Source organism: Oryzias latipes, chromosome 19 (assembly GCF_002234675.1).
Source record: "Oryzias latipes chromosome 19, ASM223467v1".
Taxonomy (NCBI): Eukaryota; Metazoa; Chordata; class Actinopteri; order Beloniformes; family Adrianichthyidae; genus Oryzias; species Oryzias latipes.
Window position 1 is genome coordinate 5,066,075 of NC_019877.2, and position 25,447 is coordinate 5,091,521.

At 38.0% G+C, this 25,447-nt stretch overlaps 1 protein-coding gene across 1 annotated transcript; it reads left to right on the forward strand.

The window, feature by feature from the left end:
• Nucleotides 1–637: 637 nt before the first annotated feature.
• Nucleotides 638–24,752, forward strand: LOC101160444 (alpha-tectorin). Its single transcript, XM_023949680.1, is given in 42 exon segments — nucleotides 638–727; nucleotides 972–1,250; nucleotides 1,399–1,494; nucleotides 1,583–1,748; nucleotides 1,885–2,037; nucleotides 2,443–2,466; nucleotides 2,604–2,618; nucleotides 2,750–2,773; nucleotides 3,300–3,323; nucleotides 3,477–3,592; nucleotides 3,837–4,115; nucleotides 4,264–4,359; nucleotides 4,448–4,613; nucleotides 4,750–4,902; nucleotides 5,308–5,331; nucleotides 5,469–5,483; nucleotides 5,615–5,638; nucleotides 5,981–6,004; nucleotides 6,155–6,270; nucleotides 13,616–13,894; nucleotides 14,832–14,927; nucleotides 15,016–15,181; nucleotides 15,472–15,872; nucleotides 15,957–16,533; nucleotides 16,625–17,205; nucleotides 17,803–18,352; nucleotides 18,428–19,020; nucleotides 19,342–19,496; nucleotides 20,214–20,614; nucleotides 20,697–20,893; nucleotides 21,333–21,728; nucleotides 21,808–21,858; nucleotides 21,896–21,995; nucleotides 21,998–22,091; nucleotides 22,177–22,448; nucleotides 22,529–22,648; nucleotides 22,823–23,007; nucleotides 23,089–23,249; nucleotides 23,624–23,869; nucleotides 23,949–24,108; nucleotides 24,188–24,281; nucleotides 24,375–24,752. Coding segments are annotated over 41 exon segments (7,716 nt in total). The 5' UTR covers nucleotides 638–727; nucleotides 972–1,019; the 3' UTR covers nucleotides 24,470–24,752.
• Nucleotides 24,753–25,447: the final 695 nt, after the last annotated feature.

A 25,447-nucleotide genomic window follows, 5' to 3' on the forward strand; every position in this document is an offset into this window, starting at 1 on the left:
TCTTTCACAAGGAAAAATGGATGATCTCATCTTTTCTCTTTGTTTAAATACAGTTGCTTTGGAATGCTAAAGGCAAATATTATTGACATGTTGCTTTTTAATCTTTGCAGTTCTGGAAACTCCTTAACTTCAGCTGTGATTAAGACCCTTAAAAACCCTCTCATATTTTCAATTCAAAGGTGGAACTATTGGCATTAGTCATCTGTTTAAAGATTCTCCCGCTAGCTTAAAGCCCCTCACAACCCCAACATAAATTGATCTGTGCAACAAAAAAAGTGGGCAATATTGGAGCAATACAACTGTTCAGTTTTCAGCCAGCTCTAATGAGGAAAACAAAGACAACAATGGATCTATTTGTCTGGAAGTTGATGCATTGGAAAGGAGCAGAGCAGGGAGCCTGTGGCTGTAACACCAACGTCACAGCTGCAAGCGTTTTCTGACCTACATTGCGGTGTTCTAATTTTTGAATAGCACAGTGTGAACTACTTCCCAATTTAAATAGCTGACATTGGAACATTTTTCTGTTGCTCTGTCAATCTCAGTTTATCTCTAAAGCAATGTGCGCCAGTATGATGTTATTAGGAACGTATATAAACATATAATTTTTTCAGGTCATTTTTATCCCATTTCTGGAGCCACAACCACCCGCTCACTTGATGGAAGTTCTCCAGAGATTCTTCTGCAAAGGCCTTTTGTGTACTTTGGACAAACATACAACAACATTTATGTACGTAACATTATGAAGGACAAAACCCTTTACAACAAAGCAATGGATAAAACATTTTCACAAAGTAAATAGTTGTGTTTGGTTTTGAAAAAACTTAGACCACTTTTGGTCATTAAAGACATTATTGGCAACTGATCCATTTCAATTATTTTTCTTTTTAGCTCTAAGTAAACTCAATATGTAAAAAGAAGTTGTTGTGTAGAGTGAGTGTTTTCAACTTATCTGTATTTTTTTGTTTTTTTAGGTCAACCACAACGGACACTTGACCTTTAATTCGCCATATTCCTCATATATGCCTCAAAGATTTCCACTCTATGGACCTATAGACTTAATTGCTCCATTCTGGACAGATGTAGACATCAGACAAACTGGTTTGGTCCTCTACAACCAATACACCAACAGCAGTGTCCTCCAACAAGCTACACGGGACATTAATAGCTACTTCCCAAACCTAAACTTCAGTGCTGACTGGGTCTTTGTGGCAACATGGTATGAAGTGCCCTATTATCCAATGACAGCAACAGTAAGTCAAAAGATTATTTATATTATTCATTACTATACTATTTATTGTATTGTACATACAGACAAAAAGTTGAAAGAATACAGTAAAGATAAGATGATGGAGGGAACGTATTTCCAGAATGATTTCAAACCTTTATGACATTTTTCAGAAAACAACTTTCCAAGCCGTGTTGATCTCTGGAGGCCAGAAATCCTTTGTTCTCTTTAACTACGGTTCACTTGCCCCAACAGTTTGGAATGTTCAGGTTTGACTCATCACGCTCACTAAATGAACATTCATTTGCCATTTCTGAGTGGAAACACAATTGTTAATGTGTATTTTTGAACCTGCAGGCTGGATATGACACCATAAACTCTTTTCACCATTTCACCATTCCTGGATCTTTCTCAAGTTCTGCAACAGGAAACAACTCCACTTTCAGTCTCGGCAGCAACGTCAATGTAACGGGTCGCTGGGCCTTCCAAATCGACAGCGGTCCAGATGGATGCGTGTTTGATGGTAAATTGCTGCTTTCAATCCTGTTAAATTCAGGAAATTTGAAGGATCATCAGTTCGGATTTCAGCAACAGCACACAAGTTCAGCTGAAAGATGAGAATCAAATGACAATAAAACTGCTTTCCTGTTGTGTTTCAGGCACACGTGTTCAGTTGGGTGATGTCTTCTGGAGCGACAGCAACTGCACACAGAAATGCACCTGCACCACATCGGGCATTCATTGTATCAGCGAGCTCTGCTCTTTCCCTGAAATCTGCGTAGCGACAAACTTTCAGTTCCTCTGCTTCAACGGTAATTCACATAATAATTGAATGAGTAACTCGACCAAACTGAAGGTTTGAAATAGTGAAGAAATATTGACATTTAAAAAAGGCTCATGTGAAACTAAAAATGTTTATACCTAAAATATAGTCTATCAAAATTCAAAGTAAAAGAACTAAAGTTAAACACAATAGGATGTCCAAAAATGCTGAGCCAACATATTCAGATGAGTTTGTGGAAGTTTCTGGTTTGTGATGGATCTGGTCCAATGCATAGACATGTAGGAGTGTCTATGGAACATGTTTTAGAGCCCAAATGTATTAAACAACTGCTACGTATATAACAAGGTTTCCACCTGTTCTATCTAGACAAACATGAAGAGTTTCCTATTGTTTCTGTTTGAATCCTAACCTGTGTCTTCTGTTTGATTGACAGTCTCAGTTCCCGCCCCAGTTACAAGTAAGCTCTCATGTTTAACACATTGACTCAGTTGATAGCATGATTTGTTTATTATGGAGATCAACATTTTCTGTCAGGTCAAATGACTTGCTATTTATTTTTGCAATATCCTGAACTATCTCCTTTGCTTTTTACAGGCCCACCAATTACAAGTAAGCGGATGTTTGTTTTTTATTCTAATTTTAGCAATAAGACGATACAAAACATTCATGTGTTTAAAGAGTTATGGTGAAAGAAATGTTCTTTTTTCTGATTCTAATGTTTCTGCATTATTGATTTACAGCCACATTGCCTCCTACAGTAATAAGTAAGTTCATCATTTTGACAGATTTTGGATTTTTAATCATTCTCATTGATTCTGTCCAAATATATAAACAGATCAAATGTTTAAAGAAGAGAGACATTTTTTTGTCCCGTTTCAAATGAACATTCAGAGCTCAGAGTTACAACCTCTAACTTAAAAATCTGAACATAATGTGTGGTCAACTTAAGCTCAACTTTATGTTTAAATGGAAATACAAAACTTTAACATGTTTTAGCTCCAAGTTTGGTTAAAAAAACAAAACATTCTACTAGAAGTTTCAAACCCAAAAGTTTGAAAACTTGCACTTGAGAGCTGATAATGTAGAAATGCCACAGTGTCCATGTTTTTACACACCAAAACATGACCTTGAATTCAAAGAATGTTTGTCACAGATTACCAAAGACCTTTGGAAAAAAAGTTGATGACCAACTCATTTTGTCAAAATATAAGAACATAAAAGTTATCTGTATAAGAAATTGTTTTTAGGTTTAACATATTCACTCATGTGTTTACTTTGATTTAATTCCAGTCCCAAATAATGTGACACATCTAAGTAAGTTAACTCTTTGTATTTGCAACAATCTAACATCTTACTGTTTTAAAATGTTCTTTTTTTTTTTAAATTAAAATATATATGTTTACTCAGAAGTCCTTGCAACTTTGTCAATTAGTTTGGGTTTAATCTGCACTGATTGAACATTTTCAGGTCATTTTTATCCCATTTCTGGAGCCACAACCACCCGCTCACTTGATGGAAGTTCTCCAGAGATTCTTCTGCAAAGGCCTTTTGTGTACTTTGGACAAACATACAACAACATTTATGTACGTAACTTATGAAGGACAAAACCCTTTACAACAAAGCAATGGATAAAACATTTTCACAAAGTAAATAGTTGTGTTTGTTTTTGAAAAAACTTAGACCACTTTTGGTCATTAAAGACATTATTGGCAACTGATCCATTTCAATTATTTTTTCTTTTTAGCTCTAAGTAAACTCAATATGTACAAAGAAGTTGTTGTGAAGAGTGAGTGTTTTCAACCTATCTGTATTTTTTTGTTTTTTTAGGTCAACCACAACGGACACTTGACCTTTAATTCCCCATATTTCTCATATATACCTCAAAGATTTCCACTCTATGGACCTATAGACTTAATTGCTCCATTCTGGACAGATGTAGACATCAGACAAACTGGTTTGGTCCTCTACAACCAATACACCAACAGCAGTGTCCTCCAACAAGCTACACGGGACATTAATAGCTACTTCCCAAACCTAAACTTCAGTGCTGACTGGGTCTTTGTGGCAACATGGTATGAAGTGCCCTATTATCCAATGACAGCAACAGTAAGTCAGAAGATTATTTGTATTATTCATTACTATGCTATTTATTGTATTGTACATACAGACAAAAAGTTGAAAGAATACAGTAAAGATAAGATGATGGAGGGAACGTATTTCCAGAATGATTTCAAACCTTTATGACATTTTTCAGAAAACAACTTTCCAAGCCGTGTTGATCTCTGGAGGCCAGAAATCCTTTGTTCTCTTTAACTACGGTTCACTTGCCCCAACAGTTTGGAATGTTCAGGTTTGACTCATCACCCTCAATAAATGAACATTCATTTGCCATTTCTGAGTGGAAACACAATTGTAAATGTGTATTTCTGAACCTGCAGGCTGGATATGACACCATAAACTCTTTTCACCATTTCACCATTCCTGGATCTTTCTCAAGTTCTGCAACAGGAAACAACTCCACTTTCAGTCTTGGCAGCAACGTCAATGTAACGGGTCGCTGGGCCTTCCAAATCGACAGCGGTCCAGATGGATGCGTGTTTGATGGTAAATTGCTGCTTTCAATCCTGTTGAATTCAGGAATTTTGAAAGATCATCAGTTCGGATTTCAGCAACAGCACACAAGTTCAGCTGAAAGATGAGAATCAAATGACAATAAAACTGCTTTCCTGTTGTGTTTCAGGCACACGTGTTCAGTTGGGTGATTTCTTCTGGAGCGACAGCAACTGCACACAGAAATGCACCTGCACCACATCGGGCATTCATTGTATCAGTGAGCTCTGCTCTTTCCCTGAAATCTGCGTAGCGACAAACTTTCAGTTCCTCTGCTTCAACGGTAATTCACATAATAATTGAATGAATAACTCGACCAAACTGAAGGTTTGAAATAGTGAAGAAATATTAACATTTAAAAAAGGCTCATGTGAAACTAAAAATGTTTATACCTAAAATATAGTCTATCAAAATTCAAAGTAAAAGAACTAAAGTTGTACACAATAGGATGTCCAAAAATGCTGAGCCAACATATTCAGATGAGTTTGTGGAAGTTTCTGGTTTGTGATGGATCTGGTCCAATGCATAGACATGTAGGAGTGTCTATGGAACATGTTTTAGAGCCCAAATGTATTAAACAACTGCTACGTATATAACAAGGTTTCCACCTGTTCTATCTAGACAAACATGAAGAGTTTCCTATTGTTTCTGTTTGAATCCTAACCTGTGTCTTCTGTTTGATTGACAGTCTCAGTTCCCGCCCCAGTTACAAGTAAGCTCTCATGTTTAACACATTGACAGAGTTGATAGCATGATTTGTTTATTATTGAGATCAACATTTTCTGTCAGGTCAAATGACTTGCTATTTATTTTTGCAATATCCTGAACTATCTCCTTTGCTTTTTACAGGCCCACCAGTTACAAGTAAGCGGATGTTTGTTTTTTATTCTAATTTTAGCAATAAGACGATACAAAACATTCATGTGTTAAAAAAGTTATGGTGAAAGAAATGTTCTTTTTTCTGATTCTAATGTTTCTGCTTTTTTGATTTACAGCCACATTGCCTCCTACAGTAATAAGTAAGTTCATCATTTTGACAGATTTTGGATTTTTAATCATTCTCATTGATTCTGTCCAAATATATAAACAGATCAAATGTTTAAAGAAGAGAGACATTTTTTTGTCCCGTTTCAAATGAACATTCAGAGCTCCGAGTTACAACCTCTAACTTAAAAATCTGAACATAATGTGTGGTCAACTTAAGCTCAACTTTATGTTTAAATGGAAAAACCAAACTTCCAAGTTTGGTTAAAAAAACAAGCTTATTTTGTCAAAATATAAGAACCTAAAAGTTATCTTTATAAGAAATTGTTTTTAGGTTTAACATATTCACTCATGTGTTTACTTTGATTTAATTCCAGTCCCAAATAATGTGACACATCTAAGTAAGTTAACTCTTTGTATTTGCAACAATCTAACATCTTACTGTTTTAAAATGTTCTTTTTTTGAAATTAAAATATATATGTTTACTCAGAAGTCCTTGCAACTTTGTCAATTAGTTTGGGTTTAATCTGCACTGACTGAACATTTTCAGGTCATTTTTATCCCATTTCTGGAGCCACAACCACCCGCTCACTTGATGGAAGTTCTCCAGAGATTCTTCTGCAAAGGCCTTTTGTGTACTTTGGACAAACATACAACAACATTTATGTACGTAACATTATGAAGGACAAAACCCTTTACAACAAAGCAATGGATAAAACATTTTCACAAAGTAAATAGTTGTGTTTGGTTTTGAAAAAACTTAGACCACTTTTGGTCATTAAAGACATTATTGGCAACTGATCCATTTCAATTATTTTTTCTTTTTAGCTCTAAGTGAACTAAATATACACAAAGAAGTTGTTGTGTAGAGTGAGTGTTTTCAACTTATCTGTATTTTCTGTTTTTTTAGGTCAACCACAACGGACACTTGACCTTTAATTCACCATATTTCTCATATATACCTCAAAGATTTCCACTCTATGGACCTATAGACTTAATTGCTCCATTCTGGACAGATGTAGACATCAGACAAACTGGTTTGGTCCTCTACAACCAATACACCAACAGCAGTGTCCTCCAACAAGCTACACGGGACATTAATAGCTACTTCCCAAACCTAAACTTCAGTGCTGACTGGGTCTTTGTGGCAACATGGTATGAAGTGCCCTATTATCCAATGACAGCAACAGTAAGTCAAAAGATTATTTATATTATTCATTACTATGCTATTTATTGTATTGTACATACAGACAAAAAGTTTAAAGAATACAGTAAAGATAAGATGATGGAGGGAACGTATTTCCAGAATGATTTCAAACCTTTATGACATTTTTCAGAAAACAACTTTCCAAGCCGTGTTGATCTCTGGAGGCCAGAAATCCTTTGTTCTCTTTAACTACGGTTCACTTGCCCCAACAGTTTGGAATGTTCAGGTCTGACTCGTCACCCTCAATAAATGAACATTCATTTGCCATTTCTGAGTGGAAACACAATTGTTAATGTGTATTTCTGAACCTGCAGGCTGGATATGACACCATAAACTCTTTTCACCATTTCACCATTCCTGGATCTTTCTCAAGTTCTGCAACAGGAAACAACTCCACTTTCAGTCTTGGCAGCAACGTCAATGTAACGGGTCGCTGGGCCTTCCAAATCGACAGCGGTCCAGATGGATGCGTGTTTGATGGTAAATTGCTGCTTTCAATCCTGTTGAATTCAGGAATTTTGAAAGATCATCAGTTCGGATTTCAGCAACAGCACACAAGTTCAGCTGAAAGATGAGAATCAAATGACAATAAAACTGCTTTCCTGTTGTGTTTCAGGCACACGTGTTCAGTTGGGTGATTTCTTCTGGAGCGACAGCAACTGCACACAGAAATGCACCTGCACCACATCGGGCATTCATTGTATCAGCGAGCTCTGCTCTTTCCCTGAAATCTGCGTAGCGACAAACTTTCAGTTCCTCTGCTTCAACGGTAATTCACATAATAATTGAATGAGTAACTCGACCAAACTGAAGGTTGGAAATAGTGAAGAAATATTGCCATTTAAAAAAGGCTCATGTGAAACTAAAAATGTTTATACCTAAAATATAGTCTATCAAAATTCAAAGTAAAAGAACTAAAGTTGTACACAATAGGATGTCCAAAAATGCTGAGCCAACATATTCAGATGAGTTTGTGGAAGTTTCTGGTTTGTGATGGATCTGGTCAAATTCATAGACATGTAGGAGTGTCTATGGAACATGTATTAGAGCCCAAATGTATTAAACAACTGCTACGTATATAACAAGGTTTCCACCTGTTCTATCTAGACAAACATGAAGAGTTTCCTATTGTTTCTGTTTGAATCCTAACCAGTGTCTTCTGTTTGATTGACAGTCTCAGTTTCCGCCCCAGTTACAAGTAAGCTCTCATGTTTAACACATTGACTCAGTTGATAGCATGATTTGTTTATTATGGAGATCAACATTTTGTGTCAGGTCAAATGACTTGCTATTTATTTTTGCAATATCCTGAACTATCTCCTTTGCTTTTTACAGGCCCACCAATTACAAGTAAGCGGATGTTTGTTTTTTATTCTAATTTTAGCAATAAGACTTTACAAAACATTCATGTGTTTAAAGAGTTATGGTGAAAGAAATGTTCTTTTTTCTGATTCTAATGTTTCTGCTTTTTTGATTTACAGCCACATTGCCTCCTACAGTAATAAGTAAGTTCATCAGTTTGACAGATTTTGGATTTTTAATCATTCTCATTGATTCTGTCCAAATATATAAAAAGATCAAATGTTATAAAAGAAGAGGGACATTTTATTTGTCCCGTTTCAAATGAACATTCAGAGCTCCGATTTAAACCCTCTAACTTAGAAATCTGAACATAATGTGTGGTCAACTTAAGCTTAACTCTATGTTTAAATGGAAAAACCAAACTTAAACATGTTTTAGCTCCAAGTTTGGTTAAAAAAACAACAACATTCTACCAGAAGTTTCAAACCCAAAAGTTTGAAAACTTGCACTTGAGATCTGGGGGGTATTCCAGGAAGCATGTTTAAACTAGCCTGACTTTAAGCCTGAACTCTGGCTGAAATCCGCCTGAACTTGCTAACTCGGGGTATGTCGGTTCCAAAAGACCGGACATGAGTTGGCGTAAATACGCTCGACTTTGTAACCCTGGGTTAATGCTCGTGCACAGCAGGTACATAAAGACATTCTCAATGGATCGCTGATTTCTGGAGTCACAATGGAAACGCGTGGTGAAAAAAAGAGAGCGCTTTACTTTAGTGAGACGGAGTCTGAGATTCATGACGGCGTATGAAGATTATACGTCCATCAAAAAAGTAACACGGCTGCATCATCAAAAGAAAGAGTTTCTCCTTGTAGTAGAACAGACAAAGTAAACGCACGAGTTTCTGAACTTATTTCCATTTTCCTTGTGACCCATATATATATTTATAACTTATCCAATTTAGCCACCTTAAATGAATTACCTCTCTTGGTAACAAGTAATTGAGTTAAATTTATTCAACCTAATTTCTTACGTATATAGAACTCAATAATTGTTTATACAACTTAAATGTACATATTTATTTAACTAAATTTCATATTACTCCAATTCAATTAATATTTTTTCCATCTTAATGAATTATAATTCTTGAATTCTCATATGTCTAAGTTTGAGCCGGTAGATATACTCATTTTATAACGATAAAAAGAACAAAACTATATGCACTTAGAACATACATTTATTTAGGAACTTTCCGACATTGTCATCATGCTTCACCAATGTAGGGGTGCTATATACGGCAAAACACAGTAGAACAGCTAAACAGCTAAACACATTTGGTCAAAAAGCCACACTTAAACCCAAATCCGTCCTGACAGTCAAAGGGAATGGTATCCCACAATCCCTTGCGGTGCCAATCTAACAGCAGCACCAAAGTTACACCTACTTCATTGAATTAATTAGAATGAAAGTACAATAACTGTCTGAAAACTACGTGTTATTTTTAAACTGACTTAACAAAAAAAAAGATTTTTAATTATTTTAACTGAAGCAAATAATTAAGTTAGATCAACAATGTAAAACAGTTTATTTTTCCAACATCCATACGTGGTCTTATCACCCTCTCACGGGGGAAAAAGTAGTATCTGAGCTTCTTCATCCACTAAATCATCTTCAAATGGACACGCCATGCTGCTTCACCTCTCTGAAAACAAACTAACCTTCAACTAAACCTGCTCCAGACCAGGTTATGTTCAGAGCATGAGTTGCCATGGCAACTTGACATACCCTGAAACATACCTCCATTTCTGCAACCAAAAGCTGAGGTTATCAACTTCCTTAGCCTCCAACTTACCGTGGGCGCTAGCATAACCTGATTTCTGGAATACCCCCTGTGATAATGTAAAAATGCCACAGTGTCCATGTTTTTACACACAAAAACATGACCTTGAATTCAAAGAATGTTTGTCACAGATTACCAAAGACCTTTGGAAAAAAAGTTGATGACCAACTCATTTTGTCAAAATATAAGAACCTAAAAGTTATCTTTATAAGAAATTGTTTTTAGGTTTAACATATTCACTCATGTGTTTACTTTGATTTAATTCCAGTCCCAAATAATGTGACACATCTAAGTAAGTTAACTCTTTGTATTTGCAACAATCTAATATCTTACTTTTTTTAAATGTTCTTTTTTTTTAAATTAAAATATATATGTTTACTCAGAAGTCCTTGCAACTTTGTCAATTAGTTTGGGTTTAATCTGCACTGATTGAACATTTTCAGGTCATTTTTATCCCATTTCTGGAGCCACAACCACCCGCTCACTTGATGGAAGTTCTCCAGAGATTCTTCTGCAAAGGCCTTTTGTGTACTTTGGACAAACATACAACAACATTTATGTACGTAACTTTATGAATGACAAAACCCTTTACAACAAAGCAATGGATAAAACATTTTCACAAAGTAAATAGTTGTGTTTGTTTTTGAAAAAACTTAGACCACTTTTGGTCATTAAAGACATTATTGGCAACTGTTCCATTTCAATTATTTTTTCTTTTTAGCTCTAAGTAAACTAAATATACACAAAGAAGTTGTTGTGTAGAGTGAATGTTTTCAACTTATCTGTATTTTTTTGTTTTTTTAGGTCAACCACAACGGACACTTGACCTTTAATTCACCATATTTCTCATATATACCTCAAAGATTTCCACTCTATGGACCTATAGACTTAATTGCTCCATTCTGGACAGATGTAGACATCAGACAAACTGGTTTGGTCCTCTACAACCAATACACCAACAGCAGTGTCCTCCAACAAGCTACACGGGACATTAATAGCTACTTCCCAAACCTAAACTTTAGTGCTGACTGGGTCTTTGTGGCAACATGGTATGAAGTGCCCTATTATCCAATGACAGCAACAGTAAGTCAGAAGATTATTTGTATTATTCATTACTATGCTATTTATTGTATTGTACATACAGACAAAATGTTTAAAGAATACAGTAAAGATAAGACGATGGAGGGTATGTATTTCCAGAATGATTTCAAACTTTTATGACATTTTTCAGAAAACAACTTTCCAAGCCGTGTTGATCTCTGGAGGCCAGAAATCCTTTGTTCTCTTTAACTACGGTTCACTTGCCCCAACAGTTTGGAATGTTCAGGTTTGACTCATCACCCTCAATAAATGAACATTCATTTGCCATTTCTGAGTGGAAACACAATTGTAAATGTGTATTTTTGAACCTGCAGGCTGGATATGACACCATAAACTCTTTTTACCATTTCACCATTCCTGGATCTTTCTCAAGTTCTGCAACAGGAAACAACTCCACTTTCAGTCTCGGCAGCAACGTCAATGTAACGGGTCGCTGGGCCTTCCAAATCGACAGCGGTCCAGATGGATGCGTGTTTGATGGTAAATTGCTGCTTTCAATCCTGTTGAATTCAGGATTTTTGAAGGATCATCAGTTCGGATTTCAGCAACAGCACACAAGTGGAGCTGAAAGATGAGAATCAAATGACAATAAAACTGCTTTCCTGTTGTGTTTCAGGCACACGTGTTCAGTTGGGTGATTTCTTCTGGAGCGACAGCAACTGCACACAGAAATGCACCTGCACCACATCGGGCATTCATTGTATCAGCGAGCTCTGCTCTTTCCCTGAAATCTGCGTAGCGACAAACTTTCAGTTCCTCTGCTTCAACGGTATGGAATGGGAAGGAAGGAAGGAATGGAATGGAAGTTTCTGGTTTGTGATGGTCAAATGCATTGACATGTAGGAGTCTCTATGGAACATGTTTTAGAGCCCAAATGTATTAAACAACTGCTACGTATATCACAAGGTTTCCACCTGTTCTATCTAGACAAACATGAAGAGTTTCCTATTGTTTCTGTTTGAATCCTAACCTGTGTCTTCTGTTTGATTGACAGTCTCAGTTCCCGCCCCAGTTACAAGTAAGCTCTCATGTTTAACACATTGACTCAGTTGATAGCATGGTTTGTTTATTATGGAGATCAACATTTTCTGTCAGGTCAAATGACTTGCTATTTATTTTTGCAATATCCTGAACTATCTCCTTTTCCTTTTACAGGCCCACCAGTTACAAGTAAGCGGATGTTTGTTTTTTATTCTAATTTTAGCAATAAGACTATACAAAACATTCATGTGTTTAAAGAGTTATGGTGAAAGAAATGTATTCTTTTTTCTGATTCTAATGTTTCTGCTTTTTTGATTTACAGCCACATTGCCTCCTACAGTAATAAGTAAGTTCATCCTTTTGACAGATTTTGGATTTTTAATCATTCTCATTGATTCTGTCTAAATACATATAAAAAGATTAAATATCATTAAACATTGTTTTGTCCCATCTCAAATGAACATTCAGAGATCCAATTTACACCGTCTAACTTAAAAATCTGAATTCATTGTTTTGTCAGCTTAAGCTTAAATGTGGTTTTAATTGGAAAAAGTAAACAAACTTAAAAATATTTTGACTGTACGTTTGGTTATAAATAAATAAATAAATAATTGAGTAGGAGCTCCAAACTTAATTCTTTGACAATTTGCACATGAAAGCTGATAATGCAGAATTCCTGCATCATCGAAAGAATGTTCAAAGAGTTCGTGTCACCTATTGCCCCAACACTAATGCAAAAAGGTTGAGAACCAACTGAATTTTGTCAAATTAATACGAATGTAACCAAAATTTCGAGAAAACAAAACAGATGTTAAATATGTTTTATCACATTTGTTAAAAAAAAAGAAGAATAGAAAATAAAATAAATGTATTTTGAAATCTTCAAACTAAATTTTTTTAAAAATTTAACCAACAATGTGGTATAGTCAATTTGTCCATAATTTACACACACAAACATGACATTAAAATCAAAGAGTTTTTGTCACAGCACATCAAACCACAAAAAATAAAGTGAAAAATTGAATCTATTTTATTTAAGTTATTTTTTTTTTTTGTGAATTTACTTTCTACTGTCTTTACTTTTTTCACAGTCAATTCAACGCTACCTGGTAAGTTCTTTCTGTATATATACTAAGATCTACATTTTAATGTTAAAAATCGTTAACTTTAGATTATAAAATACATTTTATCCAGAAAGTTAGAAAAAAAATACATTTGACAGGGTTTAATCAGCATTTGCTTTTGTTTTAAAGGTTCACTTTATCCAATTTATGGAACTGCAAGCTCCAGATCTGATGATGGAAGTTCTCCACAGATTCTCCTGCAAAAACCATTTGCCTACTTTGGAAAAACATACAACTACATTTTTGTACGTAAAGTAAAAGCATAAAACATTCTAAACCAAAATGATTTTTTTCCTTTATCTAAAAATAAATACTTGACAGTTTATGTTTGACATAGCTGATAACAAAAAGTGTTTTAAAATTGTAGTGATTTTTTAATTTTTAATTTTAAATCTGAGCAAACTGACCTCTTCGAGTGAAATTGTAAAGATTGTTTACAAATACACTTCTGTTTTTAGGTCAACCATAATGGACACTTGACATTTGATGCCTCATATTCCTCATTTACACCTCAAAGATTTCCACTCTACGGAATCAGAGACTTAATTGCTCCATTCTGGACAGATCTGGACAACAGACAAACTGGTTTGGTCCTCTACAACCAATACACCAACAGCAGTGTCCTCCAACAAGCTACACGGGACATTAATAGCTACTTCCCAAACCTAAACTTCAGTGCTGACTGGGTCTTTGTGGCAACATGGTATGAAGTGGGCTATTTTGGAACTGCCGGAACAGTAAGTCTGTAAATGTATTCATATAAATACACTTCTCATAAAAGTTGACTCTGAGGCGTGAGTTCTGATGAGGAGCTGGGGGCGGGAGCATATTACACCGGTTTTAAAATCGCTGCATTAGCTCCCTGTGCGTCTCAGGGTTGATTTTAAAGTTCTCTTAATGGTTTATGAATCTTTTTATGGTCTTTGGGCCTTCATATTTAAGTGATTAGACTCTTAACCCCTGTGCTATCTTAGATGACCCCACCCTTACATTGACGTGTTCTCCCTACCATGACAAAGGTGGAAAAAGGTGGAAAGATTTCATGTAATCCATGGACACCAGTGAAGATCACAAATCATTGAAGAAAAAAGGTTCAGACCACTGTCTAGTGGGTCTAGATGACCCAACTCCCAACGATAAAGTGCCTAGGATAGCACAAGGGTTACGGTATGAACCCTCCCATACCCTGAGGTCCTCAGAGTATGGGAGGGCGTCTTAGTTGTCCCTAAGGTGAGGACCAAAACACATGGTCAGATCTCGTTCCACCATTACGGTCCTCGTTTGTGGAACAGCCTGCCGTAGCATCTCAGGGCCGCAGAGACTGTTAAGGTTTTTAGGAAGAGGCTCAATACCCACCTGGGTGGGCTGGGCCTTACAATAAATGGATCTCCACAATCCTGTTTCCTTTCTGTTTCTTTAGAGCTGCAGCTCTTAAGTCTTTGTTCAGCTTTTTTTGTTCAGTCATGGTTATAGTGGGGGGAACTGGGTGGGTGGAGGGAAGAGTCTAGGAAGTGAGGGGTGCTAATTTTGTTTAAATGTTTGTTTAATTGTTGCAAAATGCAACCTTCTAAAAAACATTATGAATACAAAAAGTTTTACAAATCCACTAAAATATTTAGTGATTGCAGGAAGAAATTTTCTTAAAATAATAAAAAATCCTTGCAACTTTTTCAGAAAACAACTTTCCAAGCCGTGTTGATCTCTGGAGGCCAGAAATCCTTTGTTCTCTTTAACTACGGTTCACTTGCCCCAACAGTCTGGAATGTTCAGGTTTGACTCATCACCCTCAATAAATGAACATTCATTTGCCATTTCTGAGTGGAAACACAATTGTTAATGTGTATTTTTGAACCTGCAGGCTGGATATGACACCATAAACTCTTTTCACCATTTCACCATTCCTGGATCTTTCTCAAGTTCTGCAACAGGCGACAACTCCACTTTCAGTCTGAGCAGCAACGTCAATGTAACGGGTCGCTGGGCCTTCCAATTGGACAGTGGAGTAAGAGGCTGCCAGTTCAATGGTAAATTTATGTCTTAAATATTTTTGAGAGTTTCAACGACGGTTACTGAATCAGAAAAATTACGAGTTTTTCAGCAACATTACAAATATATATAAATATTTAGATAAAAAACAGCAACTAAGCTAGATTGTTACCTATATTGTTTGACAAATTTCTTACGAGGGCAACTTTTAAATTTATCTATTTTTAATAAAGATATTTATTTATCATATATCTGTCTAAGTTGCAATGTAATATAATGTAGGTTCTATGTAAGAGTGAACTGGACTGTTTGCTTTTAAATCCTTCAGGTGAACCTGTGCAGCTGGGTGATTCTTTTTGGAATGATTCCAGCTGTGCACAGAAGTGCACGTGCACCAGAGCCGGCCTGCAGTGCTCTAACCAGCCCTGCTCCTTCTCCCAAGTCTGCATGCCAGCTTCCTTTCAGTTCTCCTGCCAGACGGTGCCGAGACGCACCTGCACTATCAGTGGCGATCCACATTACTACACCTTTGATAATAAAGTGTTTAGCTTTCAAGGCACCTGCACCTATGTTCTGTCAGAACAATGTCAGAATGAGCTGCCCTATTTCAGAGTAGAGGGCAAAAACGAACACTTTGGAAACACTCGTGTATCCTGGACAGGACTTGTCAAAGTTTTCGTCTATAATGAAACTATTGAGCTCGTCAAAAGAACCACTGGCAAAGCAAAGGTTAGTAAGGATTCATCTTTAACTATTTCTTATTCTTCTTATTTTTTGTGGTATTTTTTTAACCTGTTCCATGTGTCCTCACAGGTTAATGGCAACTTTGTAGCGACTCCGTTTTCCCTCCTCCAGGACCGTATCCAGGTCTATCAGTCAGGCATGTCAATGATTGTCAGCACCAACTTTGGCTTGATGGTAGCCTACGACATAAGTTATTATCTCCGTATCAGTCTGCCCTACACGTACCAGAATGCAACATGTGGTCTATGTGGAAACTTCAACAATGAACCTGGAGATGACCTCCGAACTCGCGATGGCGAGGTCGTCAGCTCTGATGTCGTTTTTGCTAACAGCTGGCGAGCTTCTGGTGATGAGGATCCTGGTTGTGATGCACAGTGTGAAGGTCTGGAATGTGCTGGCTGCACTGCAGCTCAGACTGCATTATACAGCAACAATGACCACTGTGGCATCCTTCAGAACAGCTCTGGACCTTTTGCAGCATGCCACCAAACACTTCCCCCACAGAACTTTGTGGACAGTTGTGTTTATGATGTGTGCGTTGGTGGAGGATACCAACCCATTCTGTGCCAATCTTTAGGTGTATATGCAAGTCAGTGTCAACAAAATGGTATCCAACCTCAAAACTGGAGAAGACCTGGCTTCTGTGGTATGTTTTCTACTCATTAAACACATTTTATAGAATACATTTTTAATAAATTGTCTAAAATGAAAGAATAATTATGTCTTTTTTCACCTAGAAATCCCCTGCCCAGCCAATAGCCACTATGAGTCTCAAGCAACTGGATGTCCACCCACCTGTGTTAATCCTAACTCCACCCAAAACTGCCCCCTTCCTGTTCAGGAGAGCTGTGTCTGTGATACCGGCTATGTCCTCAGTGCTGGAGAGTGTGTTCCTTATGCTGAGTGTGGCTGCCGCTTTGAGGGTTTCTATTATCGATCAGGACAGACTGTTATACTGGATGAAGACTGTGGGAGGCGCTGTAGCTGCACCGCTGGCTCAATGACATGCAGCCCCCATGGCTGTGGCCCACATGAATCCTGCAGTGTGGATGATGGAGAAAGAGGATGCAGGCCTAATGGTTACGCCACATGCTGGATCAGGGGACCAGGGTCCTATCAAACATTTGATGGACTGACATATCAGTATCCTGGAGCATGCAGACTAATCATTGCTAAAGAAATGGGATTGTCTGGTCACCCACACTTCAACGTGATAACAGAAAAAGTACCAAACATCCTGCAAGGTTTTTCAAATGTTTTAAAGGTTCGGGTCCAGGAAACAGAAGTCACCATCAACATGGACAACAACAAAGTCTGGGTAAATGACTGAAATGAGCTGTGAAAAAACAAATGTGAAACACGACCGTTTAGTTTAGCTACGACCTACAATGGCAAATGATCCAAACAAAATGACCCTTTTTTTACGTTGCCTATTTGCAAAACAACTATGTGTATGGATTGACAAATTTAACCCAAGTTTATACTATTAAGCCCAAAGTGTGCTAATTAAGACTGAAATACAGTTCTGGTGTCTAAAATGTCAAATACAAAACAGCAAGTCTGTGATAATCTGAAAACAAAAACTTTAAGGATAAAGATCCTGTCACCTAAATGTTAATATTTGTTTAATATTTTGTTTCAAGCCTTTTCTGGAAATTCATTTTACTGAATTTCTGTAATTCTTTTTTTTTGTGGACACCAGGGTTTCCAGCAGATATTAAACTCAGAAACAAACTTATTAGCAAACTTATATTGTATGTGTCTGACAGTAGATGCTGTTTGTTGGATTGCTATTTTTCAATTCTCCATCTCTAAGAACTTTCTGTTTGTTTTGAAATCTTTTTTTGTGTATATGCAGATTTTTCCCATCATGACTTTGGAAAAGTTTTCACAGAGTTGTTTCCATGTGTTCCAGGTTGATGGTCAGCTTTACAAATTACCTTTCACTTCTGGATCCAACCAAATCCGCATCTTCCATAGCAACACTCACAGCATCATCCTTCGCACATCTTTTGGTTTGACCGTGCAAACCGTCTGGCCTCACTTTGTTCGTGTCACTGCACCTGTAGTGTACAGCAGCTCACTTGGTGGACTCTGTGGAAACTACAATGATGAGCCCAACGATGACTTTCAAACACCAAATGGAACCCTGGTCCACAGTTCTCAGGTGTTTGGAGACAGCTGGAGAGAAGGCTCCCTGGCATCTCACTGTGTGGAGAACACAGTTTTTAACCCTCTTAATTACAGTTCAACTGAATTCTGTGGCATCCTGAGTTCACCACATGGTCCATTTACACCATGCTGGCCTGTGGTGGACCCTTCACAGCAAGTGGACGTGTGTGTGGACATCCTCCGTAGATCTGAAGATCCTGAATCAACACTGTGTGAGGTTCTACGAGATTATGCTCTGATGTGTCAACAACAGGGGGTTTCTCTGGGAGAGTGGAGGAATACAACTGGCTGTGGTAAGAACAATCCCGATCCTTTTTGGAGGTAACCTCTAATTGGATTATTTTTAAATCAGTTTTCTTTTTCTGCAGCGGCAACTTGCCCTTCAAACAGCCATTATGAACTCTGTGGGACATCCTGTCCCTCCACCTGCCCCAGTCTCTCTTTCCCCTTCAGCTGTGACTCTCCATGTCAGGATGGATGTCAGTGTAATGATGGCTTTGTCCTCAATGGAAACCAGTGTGTGCCACCAACATCCTGTGGATGCTACCATGAAGGGCGCTATTGGCAAAGTGGTCAACAGTTTTGGGATGGAGAAGAGTGTCAGAGTTTGTGCAGCTGTAACGGTGTGACTGGTGTGGTCAGTTGTGTGCCACACTCTTGTGGTCCCGATGAGGCATGTCGAGTGGTAGATGGCGAGTTTGGTTGCCATCCCAACCCTCATGGTACCTGCTCTGCCTCTGGAGACCCCCACTACTTGACATTTGATGGAAAGACCTACGATTTCCAAGGAACGTGTCGCTATGTTCTAGCAGAGGTCTGCAATTCGTCCAGTGGGCTCCATCAGTTTTCTGTGGAGGCAAAGAATGAGCCGTTGAATGGGCTGCCCGTGTCCATCACAGCTGAAGTTGCTGTTAGTGTGTGGGGCTACAAAGTGTGGATGTTTAGCAATAACAGAGTAGAGGTAAGTATCTTTTTAAAGAAATTACTGCTTATACTTTTAATATAAAGTATATAACTTTTAGGAAAAGTATGACCCTGCACATGTTTCAACTTCAAAATACTTTTTTTCAGTTAAAAAAAAGCAGTTTTGGACAATGTTTAAAGGGCCTATATAATGCATTTCTTGAGCAAAGTTACGCTTTGGAGTTTATTTTGTGAGGAGTTAACATTACAATAAACTTCGAAGCTGAAAATGTTGATTATTGCGTCATATAGGCCCTTTCATAAATTCCCTTGAACCTTTTAGGTTTTAAAAAAACATTTTCCATTTACTTTGATGTAGGTTGATGGAATAACAAGAAACCTACCATTCGTTTTGAATGGGACCATATCTGTATTTGCAAGTGGATATCAAACATTTGTTCGTACAAGTTTTGGTCTAAGCGTCATGTATGATGGATGGAGCACGGTGTCTATCTCTGTACCTCCAGATTACAGGTATGTACTTTTGTATGTCATGAGCTAGTTCCACTAAGTTGTTAGGTAACTTCAGCTAGGACTCTTAGTAGCATTGATATTTTTTTGTTAAACCTCTAATAATAACCACCTGTATGTTAAAGACCCACTCTGATCGTCTTTTGAGCTGTTGTAAAAGTGTTCCCAGTAACTATGATTATGCCGTTTTTAGAAAAATCAAAAGAACCTATCATTTTCTTGGACATAGTTCCTGCAGAGCGGCATAGTTCATTAGAATTTCCTCTCTGAATTGATGGCTGGACCATTGGTGCGCAGCAACCTTACCACCCCCTTCCCTTCCCTGTTGCTGAGAGCTCTCTGTTTACGCACTGTCCTGCTAGCTTACAGCCCCTCACACCTCCAAGTAAAAACAAAGACGTGCCTGGATCTAGTCATCTACAAGTTTATACATCAGAATGGAGCAGAGCAGAAAGTGTGAGGCCTGCTGAGGGTAGTTCCTACGTCACAAATAAGATCAATTTTTAAACAGCATTTCTTTTGTCTGCTCCTAATTTACAGCAGTTAAAATAAAGGAATGCTTAGAAATGCTATTTTTAGCTTTATTTTCTTCATACATGTCCTCCATTAGCAGAAAAATGTCACAAAAACATGATGTTGATGGGAGTGGAAGTAAAGAAAGTTTGCTGTCATCAGGGTTGCAATTCTAATTGTTTTACTTTATCTCAAACATTTCTTTAGAGGGAACATGTGTGGACTTTGTGGAAATTTCAACGACAATCCAAATGATGACTTCCACACCCCTGATGGAGCAGCAGTCACCACACCTGATGCTTTTGGGGCAGCCTGGAAAGTACCAGGCAACTACACCTGCAGTGATGGCTGTGGCTCCTCCTGTCCACGCTGCACTAACGATCAAGCCGCCAGAGTTCAGTGTGAGGTGATTCAGGCAGCTGACGGCCCCTTCAGCTTCTGTCACGAGCACGTGGATCCAGCACCGTTTGTCAGCGACTGCGTGTTTGACGTTTGCGTGGGTGGGAATGCTGGAAACGACCTTCTGTGCAGGGCCATTGAGACATATGTGAGCGCATGTCAGTCTGCTAATGTCCGGATCTATCCTTGGAGACAAAACACCACCTGCAGTGAGTCTCACACTCAAAGATCTATATGATGGTACATATGCTTCAAAATGTTTCTTAAAATGTTGTTCATTTTCCTTCTAAGGCATCAACTGTCCAGCAAACAGCCACTATGAGCTGTGTGGAACAGACTGTGGCCGCACCTGTGCCAGCAGCACTGATGCCACCTGTGAGCATGCTTGCTCAGAGGGATGTTTCTGTGATGAGGGCTTCGTCAGAAGTGGTACAACATGTGTTCCTGAGGGGAGCTGTGGATGTCAATATGATGGCTTTTATTACAGCGTAAGTGATTTTTGAATGTCGTTATCGTCAGTGTAGGACATTTTAGCTTTGAGCTATCTCCTTATTCATGTAGCCTCCAGACTAGTTAGATATTCACCCTATTCCTTTGTTTCATTATTTTTTGAAGTCTATTTCTAAAGTAATTTCCTTTCTCCAGAAAGATTGTAATTGCATATTTCCTGATAATTTACAGAGGAAGTTTAAATAGCTTTATGGAGACACTTGAAAAACACTTTTCAACCAAAGAAACAATCAAAGAAATCAGTTGAATAATGTAACAAAAAAGAGGCTAAAGTTACATAAAACAGGAAAAATATGTCAAACATTGTCTTTAAAATAAAGCGTACATTCCAGCAAAGACTTTTGACAATCTTTAATTGGGATTTCTAAATGTATTCGTGAAATGAAATTAATTTATTTGTTTTAACCATTTTCATAGGTGGGACAGTCTTTCTGGAAAGATGGTTGCTCTGAGCTTTGTGAATGTTTTGCCTCTGATGTTGTGCACTGTGCCGCTGCATCATGCACTGCTGCACAACAGTGCACCATCAAGGGTGGCCAGCTGGGCTGTTATGATGGGATGTCCACCTGCACTGTCTGGGGAGACCCCCATTACATCACCTTTGATGGCGCCCTGGCTCATTTCCAGGGAACGTGCTCTTATATCATTACTGAGACTGGGAGTCATGGCAACAATCACACCCAGTTTGAGGTTGTAGCCACCAACAATCACCGTGGCAACAACCATGTGTCCTTTGTGTCATTAGTGGACATACATTTCTCTAAAGATGCAGAGAGTGTGCATGTAAGGATTGGACCAAACAGAAGAGTGAAGGTAAACTCAACTCAGAACAAACTGCTTTGTTCTTCTGTTGTCACGTCTTCTTTAACTCTGTTGAATTCTTCTTTTCCAGGTAGATGGATCTGATGTGTCTCTTCCCACGACTGTAGGAGCCATAGCCCAAGTGTCAACACAAGAAGGCTTTGTAGTCTTTGATGCAGCTGACCTTATTGTCCAATTTGATGGTCAGAGTACTCTATTGGTCAGAATGAGTCAGTACTATCAGAACAAAGTCAGTGGGATGTGTGGGAACTTCAACGGAGATCCTTCAGATGATAAAGTAAAACCGAGTGGCACACTCGCCCAAAATGACACTGAGTTTGGACACAGCTGGAAGTCACCAACCAGTCAGCCAGGGTGAGCTACTGAACACAAGCATCATTCCATCACACAGTGTTTTATTGGTGCTGTATCAGACTATACATCTGTAATTTTTCTCCAGATGTGGATCCACTGATGAAATAAAAGGAGATGGACACTGTCGTTTTTCACAAGAATACTCTGAACTCTGCAGCATCATCACCAACACCAGTGGTCCATTCAGTGCCTGTCACCTGCACTCTGACCCACAGCCGTTTTTCTCTTCTTGTGTCTATGATCTCTGTCTCTACACTCCAGCCAATGGCATGCTGTGTTCTGCAGTTTCAGCCTATGAGAAAACTTGCACTGTTTTAGGCTTGAACATCCCCGAATGGCGCCCTGCTTTGCACTGTGGTACGGTTACATTACTTTGATGTCATTTTGTAACCTGTTGAAACAGATCTATTATAAACCTTCTGGTCTATTCTTTTCAGCTGAGTCAGATCCCTGTGAACAGCTGAACTGCACAGAGAATGAGTGGTGTGGAGAGAAACATGGTGCGTACGGCTGCTTCTGTGATGAGCACCATCATAGACCAAACAATGACAGCTACGGTAAGGAGAAGGTCTCAAAGCTCCTGTGTGTTTTAGATGCCTGTATTGAGTAAAGGAACATGTTTCTTTTGTATGAAAAAGAGCAGGGTTAAAACAGCTAAATTGGACTTTTTTTTTAATTAATATGTTGCTAACCTTGAAATGCTTTCTTTATTTGCTTTCCCTGTCAAATAGACTCATCTATTACTTGTGAAAGCAGTTCAGGCACAATGTCTGTGTCTCGCTGTCAACTGTTTGAAGCCGGCTTTCACTCCAGTGCTCTCCATCTTCGCGATAGCTCTTGCAATGGGATTCTTCAAGATGGAAGACTGGTTTTCCACTTTGACAACAATAATCATCTTTGTGGCACCGTTCTCAGGGTACAAATCACACACAAAACTTTTGCTAAAAATTTCTTTTTTTTTGCTTTAATTATACTAATTTCTCATTTCTATATTTAGAGCAATGGAACCCATTTCATATACGAGAACGACATTCAGAGTGAAACAGCTCCTCCTGGAACTTTAATCAGTCGTCAGAAGAAACTCAAGCTGTGTTTTAGCTGTGCTTATCCACTTTCCCAGGCTCAGTCTATGGATGTGGGCATCAACCCTGTGGAAAGGTGACATTACCTTCTGTTTTACATGCTTTCTTTGATTATTGGATAGCTACTTTATTAATGTTTTAAAAACCGTCCTGCTTTGGGGTATCTTCATGGATTGATCAGCCTGTAAGTCAAACAGTAGGTCAGGAGTTTAAAATATTGGACTAGATGGTAACTTTGTACTTCAATTAGTCGCCAAACCTCACACTAGAAAAGTAATTTTCAATTTTAAAAAATCTGCTTTGTAATAATTTGAACTTTAATTTTAATGAGGTTTTCCTTATTTCTATAAATGTGTAAAAAAAATGCATGTCTTGCCTAAAAAAAGAAATACATTTTTGACCACTGAGTTTCCCTAACCAATCTAAGGATCTTAACTGTCTCTTTTACAGTATATTGAAGAAGAAGCTTCCAGCTGGCAGAGGTTCTTATCACATAAGGATGACCTCCTATATGGATGCAGACTTTCACTTTCCCTTTACAAGTGAAACAGACATAGAAGTAGATGAGAAGCTTTATGTGGAGGTGCAGACTGAAGGGGTGGATCAACACCAACTTGCCACCATTCTTGACTCATGTTGGGCGACACCAGTCAACACTGAAGACTACTCTGTCCGCTGGGATCTCATTACTAATGAGTAAGATCTCATCTATGTTCAGAAGTTCCTAATATCTAATCTTTGTAGCCCAAAATCTTACATAACTTTCCTCTAACAGATGTCCTAATCCAGATGATGGTACAGTTGAGCTGATTCAGAGTGGCATCTCCACAGTGGCTCGTTTTTCCTTCAGGATGTTCACTTTTACCAACTTTACTTCAATTTTCATTCACTGTAATGTCCACTTGTGTCTCCTGAATGGTAGCGATTGCACTCCTGTAAGTAAAACCAGCGAAATAAGACAATATGTTTAACGCACTGAAGATACTAAAACATCTGAATGTTGTTTTGCTGCAGCAATGTTACCCAAATCACAGGAGATTCCAAAGGGATTTGTCTCATTATGACTCACAACCCATTTCCTTTGGACCTGTCGGCATGAAGAAATATGGTACAACTTATACTCTTATTTTTTTCAAAATATTTGATTTGTTTGTAAAATAAAGTTTGACCAATCTCTCCTACCATTATTTTGTATCTACAGACAGAAAACTCAAGACAAGCCGCGCTCCGGGACAGCTGACATCAGTCTTCACTGTGGTTGTTACTTTGCTGGCAGCCAAAACTCTAATCCTGTGAGATTCCAGGGACAAAACTTTACATGTTTTAAACCTTTTTGGTTTTTTTAAACTTAGTTGTATCTGAGGGGTTTAATTACTGGGTTTGTTCTTTTTGTAATGTTGTCTAAAGTAGAGGCTTTTAAGATGAACTGACATTTTATCTCTTCATTCACTCCTGAATGTATTTCTATTGATTAAAAACACTTAATTCTGTGTGATTTTTAGGGTTTAGGTATGTTTAATGCAGACATAGGCTATAGTACATGTCCAATCAATAAAGTTACTTTTTCTTGTCAACTCTCTCTCTCGCGCGCTCTGTTAAGTTCTTATTGATATCTCTTTTAATGGACTTGTTCCTCAAAAAGTAACTAAAGTCACAAAGTGACAAAGTAACTAGTAAAAGTAACTAAAGTCACAAAGTGTGCAAGGTATTTTCATTCTAATTCTTTCTTTTCCAGGCAAGGTCATTTCTCTTCTTTTTTGTGCGCAAATGTTAAGAGACAAAGACAGCATAGCAAGTTTTACAATATTACATTTGCTGATAACTTGTTCATCGTGTCTTCTCTGAAATAGATGGCCATTGACCAAAGTTGAGGTTGCCCTAAGTCGCAGGTTCTGGGGTTACTAGGTTTTTTTTTTTGCCTGAAAGCTTATGGATTCTGTAAGTCTTGAGAACGGAGATCTGACCACACTATTAGTGTTACCTTATAGACTGGTACAAACTATACTTAGTAGTGACTGAAATGCACCAACCAGAATGAAGAAAACTACCACCAAGACCCTCCTGCTGGGTCCTTGTTTACCAGTAAAGGACCCAAAATGCAGGCAATCATCTTAATAAATCAACTCAAAGTGAAGTAAAAGCATGCCACAAGGGAGGAAGAACCAGTATCTGAAAACCAGGCACTGAGATAATAATAACTACCTGATATGAAAAGAATTGTGAATAATTCACAACCTAACATGTTTTGACTGAAAGGGAGGAAGGCCTGACAAC